At 37.8% G+C, this 5,178-nt stretch overlaps 1 protein-coding gene across 1 annotated transcript; it reads right to left on the bottom strand.

Moving 5' to 3' along the window:
- Window positions 1–3,986: 3,986 nt before the first annotated feature.
- On the bottom strand, window positions 3,987–4,589 carry LOC117119433 (uncharacterized protein K02A2.6-like). The gene has a single exon (XM_033264262.1). It carries the CDS (start codon window positions 4,587–4,589, stop codon window positions 3,987–3,989), a length of 603 nt encoding a protein of 200 aa, XP_033120153.1.
- Between the last annotated feature and the right edge of the window lie 589 nt (window positions 4,590–5,178).

The raw sequence follows: 5,178 nt of genomic DNA, 5'->3' as shown, positions 1-5,178 counted from the left end.
AGAAAGATTGGAGCCATTTTTAAATAGGCATTATCCTCGCTACATATTTACGGGTACGCGAATATGCTAGGCCCCCCCAATGTGCGCGGCCTAGGCCTCAGCCTTGCATATGAATCGTAATAGAAACCAACAGAAATATTATCCATAAATTACTAAGTTGGAACACTAAATATGTAATAATATTCATTTTAATGGTATATATTTATTTCACACATATTAATTATTGGTGTAACAGACAGTCTTGGAATTGCTCTGTATAAATACGATCTTCCTGATTATGATTGCCGATGTTTCCAAAATGCTACTGTTTGAGTCCAACGAAATGGAGGTACCCTTAGTTTCCAGAGTCGGATTTGCGTCCCAGCTACTCAATTTGTTATCTTAATATCCTAAATTATAGATTATAAATTTTTATAGCAGGGATTTTGAATTTATTTTTGATCAAATTTTTTTTGTATTTTAAATTAATGATTTTCTAGGGCACAAAATCGTAAAAATTGTGTACCACGAATTGTCCATTAAATTACACTTTACATTGTTAAACTATTTATAAACATATTTCACCATTATGTTTGTTTTGTTAAGTAAGTTGTTTGATGTTTTTTCAGGTGCTGAAGTATGAACTTTCTCTGTATCTTTTATCTTTATTTAACAGTATTAGGATTTACAAACTCTCCTAACAAGCAGCTATCAGAAGCTATATCAAACACTGTCAACTGTTATCATCGACATGTGTGTCAACACAAAAAGCAAATTGCCATGTTTTTGATGGTGGATCATTCATTCATAGAATGGATTGGAAGAAAGGAGATACATATGATTACATCACAATGAAGTATGAATTAATTAAATTTACACATACTCATTTAATATACAAATCCTTATTGGTACTTTGCCGTCCAATTTCTTTTTGTATCTTTTTGTCTTTTCCCCTCCTCTCTTCCTCCTCCTTGATGTGAGTGATGTCAGTTCAAACAACATGCAGTGTAAAAACCATGAATCCCCATGAATGAGGGGGCAAACAAAAACATTTTCAAAATGAAAGCCACATAATAAAAAAATAAAAAGATAAAAATTAAAAAAAAAAAAACAACATTAAAGAAATTTCAAGGAGGAGGGTGTGTTGATCCTTGTTATACACAAGAAATAAGTGATCATGACACATAAGTTAACATTCAACAGTTCGTTTTATTCAGTACTGTCTGTACGCCATGTTATGTGTATGTCTGTCATTACTACGTTATCGTACTATAGGTGGCGCTATGAATGTATAATCAAGTATCACTACACATTCCCCCTTCAGAGAGTGTGAAATTGTTCCTTTTAAAGATTAAATGTAGTGTACCATGTAGTCTACAAATTACCAGTATTTCTTATTATTATTTACATCATAGTTCTGGTATTCAATTTAAGTCTAAGTGGTGTATGATTTGTTGAAGTACTTTGGGTTTAGTTTAGATTGACGCTCACTTTTACGAAGAGTTTTGGTACTGCCCAAACTTGGCTGGTTTTCCTGTTTTTGTGCGTTGACTTGATACGTCTGCTCATCTTCCTCCTCCTCGCCGCTTTCCATTGGTGTGGGTGGATGTGTTTTAAGGAGATGTTTCCTGTTTCTGTCTTGACTATGTACGATCGGTTAGGAAAGACTTCAGATTACACCCGCTCTTGTCCACAATTTTTTTTGTTTGATGTTGGTTTGCTCATATTCTGTACTCTCACTGTGTCACCTACAGTACGGCAGGCCCGTAGCCAGGGGGGGTTTTTATGGTTCGGGCGAACCCCCCTTTTCTAGCGAACCCCCCTGTTTTCTAGCGAACCCCCTCGAATTTTTGAATGAGTCCCACCCGTTTTTAAATTGTAGCTTGCATTACAAGCCTACATTCATAGAATATGTCAGCTTCCAGAAGTTCGGAGATTTAAATTAAAACGCAATTCCTTTACGATGGCACACATAAGGATGGCAAACATCGATAAAAACACGGCTGCCGTCTCAACTTTCACTGGCCTTTGGCTGAATGTTTGTAAGAAATGTACCAACCGGTATCGAAACCGGTCGCCGTCTACCTAGAGTAAATGGTGCCACCAAACGAAGCTAAAGTTTTGCGACTTAATCCACCAAATGCAAATAAAGTTTTGCGACTTAATCACCTAAATGTGGATTGTGTGGTTAGTTATTTGAAAAAGGAAATGTGAAAAAAAAAACTTTAGCCAAATACTGTATACAAAATTAAAAGTTTCCTGTAAACACTGAGTGATGTTTCGCTGTTGGCTAGGATCTAGACCTACCTAGGCTAGGCTAGGCCCTGTCTCTTATACACATCTAGATGTGTATAAGAGACAGATTATAGCCAGTCTCAAAATTAGGCTAGGAAGTTTGTTTTAAACAGCAGACACGCTATAGAACGGAGTGCGTCAAAACGAGTGTTTGTTAATGTTTAGTGATAAAGAATCATGAAACGTTGTAGAATAACTGACTTTTTTTCGTCCGTTGTTGCAAAGAAGAAAACGACAGATAGTCCTGATGGGTTATTGATTTCAAAATCAATTAGCCTAGCCTAGATGTTGACTAGCTAGGTTCGCTCCTTGTTCATTTAGATACAGAAATATATACACCGACGACAACAAAGTGTAGGCCTAGGCCTAAGTACAGTAGAACGTACTACAGGTAGGCCTACTAGGCCTAGGCTTTTGTTGTAAAAGTTGAAGTGCATGTACAGGATGTGCCATAGGCCTATATTTAAAAAAAATACATGTTGTTAATTATTATTGGTTGGCCTGGGACGGACCTAGGCAGCAGGCCAGCTTTACCGTCGGAAGTCCTGGGATTCGACGATGACGTCCGTGCACGTTTACAAACGCCATTGATTAGAATGAAAATAGACGCGCTAAATTTCGTTTTTTGTTTTTTGTTTTTTTTTTGTTTTTTTTATGAAAGAAAGAATTTATCGAACATTTATCTACATAAAAACAAGAATAATATTGTAGAAATTGTATTTCTAAAGATGCATGTAATTCATATTTTATTTTGTAGACAATACGGTAAATATTCAGTAAGATATACTAAAAACGATTATTAATTCTGAAATGTGCATCTCAGCTATTATTAATCAGTAGGCTATGTATTATGTTATAAAGTCTTAAAATAATAATTTCGAATTATGCTATATTTTGGGCTCTGACTTAATTTAACGATGGCCCTATCAGTAGTAATGGCAGTATTTGTGCTTTTTTTAGCCCTGTGGTAAAATAGTACTATTATTATGAGAGTCAAGAAGAAGTAGTAGAAGAAGCTTTTTTTTTTGTTTTATAATAATAAACGTGTTGAGTATATTGATATTGATTATGCGATGAGCTTTTTTTTTTATATCTTTCGGTGTGATTTAATCATGCCAATTTTCAGAAAATAATTTCAAATTTTATTATATTACCACCTTTTCATTACATAGATCTTTTTCAAAACATAGGCCAAACTGCTTTTATAACATTATTATAGACCCATTAAACACAAAAACTGCTCTGGCTTCGGTGGCTTCGCCCCCGACCCCACCATGGCCCCAGGCACCTGAACCCCACCAGGGGTGGCGACAGCGGGGGGGGGGGGAGGCGGACTCTAATATCGATTTAATAAGCCTTTGAAACCCCTGAATTGTCAAAATGTTCGGGGGCTTCACCCCCAGGACCACTTTTGGAACCTATTAATTGAAGCTCGACCACGCCCACTTTGCTTTCGTGGGGGGAATTCTGGCCCCTCGTCGGGGCACCGCCCCCCACCCGGGCAAATCCTGGTGCCACCTCTGGACCCCACGCCCAGAGAACCCCCCTTGAAATGACCTGGCTACGGGCCTGTACGTGGAGAGGTTTCATTGGTGTAGATGTTTTGTCAAAGTTTCTCTTTTGCCGTTGTTTAAGCTTTTTCTTGATAATATGTGTTTGTTTTCCCACAAGCTTTGGGTTTAATAAGGTATGTTTGATCGGCAAGTTGGATCTTATCTTCCTGCTGGTGACACTCCTTGTTTAAGCGGTGTACTCCCATATACTTGTAAAGCCAAATGTAGGTCTTCGCCACTATCTTTGACTTTACGGATCATGGTTTTCACTATTTTGACTGCATTTTCAGCTTGGCCGTTGGAAGCAGAATGATGAGGGCTTGAAGTTGTATGCTTAAAATTCCACGATGTAGCAAAGTCTTCAAACTCCCTACTTGCAAACTGTGGCCCATTATCGCTGATCAGTTCTATTGCTGTACTGTGACGAGCAAAGATGGATTTAATGGCATTTATTACATTCTTGCTAGTTGTGCTAGGTAGGGTACCAATCTCTACATATTGGGAGTAGTAATCCACCACTGCAATGTAATCTTTGCCATCAACCTCAAACAGGTCTGCTCCAACTTTCTCCCAAGGTTGGGTAGTCAACTTATGTTGTTGCAAGGGCTCTGTCTTTTGCTTATCTCTATACTGAATGCATGTTGAGAATTGTTGTACCATCTGATCTATCTCTTTGTAGATATTTGGCCAGTACAACACTTCACATGCTCTGCGCTTGCATTTTTCTCTTCCAAGATGACCTTTATGAATTTGTTGGAGCATCATCCTCTGAAGACATCTTGGAATGACAATTCTTCTTCCTTTCAAGATAATGCCACCCGACACAGACAACCTGTCTCTGTAGTTCCAGAATTTGACAATACTTGAAGGACATTGTGTCCGCTTGTCTGGCCATCCCTCTCGGATTGTTTTGCAGCTTTTATATTCTGCATGTGAGATTGTGCCATTGGTAGAGATGTAATTACCATTTTGATGTAAGCCTCAACATCATCTTCTAAGCGTTGATCTTCTTCACCTACTGTAGTTTTGTCAACAGCTTTTGACAGTGCATCTGCAGCCCATAATTCTTTACCTGGGGTATATGTTATGCTGAGATCCTATTTTTGTAGTCTGATACGCATTCGCTGAAGTCTGAGTGGACCATCTGTCAGTAGTTTTTTGAAGATGGAGATTAGAGGCTTGTGATCTGTCTCTGCCAGTACCTTCTTCTAAGCACTTTTTTTTTGATTGATTTATTTATTTTAAAACACAAATCTAGATAATAGGCCAATCTACCTGAACAGCTACGAATTGTAAATGTCAGTATTTATTACACAGGTTTCTCAGTGGCTAGGTAGATCGCTTGTGAAGC

This window comes from Anneissia japonica, unplaced genomic scaffold, assembly GCF_011630105.1.
Source record: "Anneissia japonica isolate Jap-2015-1 unplaced genomic scaffold, ASM1163010v1 scaffold147556_len5681_cov94, whole genome shotgun sequence".
NCBI classification, from domain to species: domain Eukaryota; kingdom Metazoa; phylum Echinodermata; class Crinoidea; order Comatulida; family Comatulidae; genus Anneissia; species Anneissia japonica.
Note: the sequence above shows the minus strand (reverse complement) of the source record. Positions and strands in the feature narration are given on the sequence as shown.

Coding starts and splice junctions, on each gene's coding strand:
- LOC117119433 (XM_033264262.1), bottom strand. CDS start 4,589: ATGCTCCAACAAATTCATAAAGGTCATCTTGGAAGAGAAAAATGCAAG.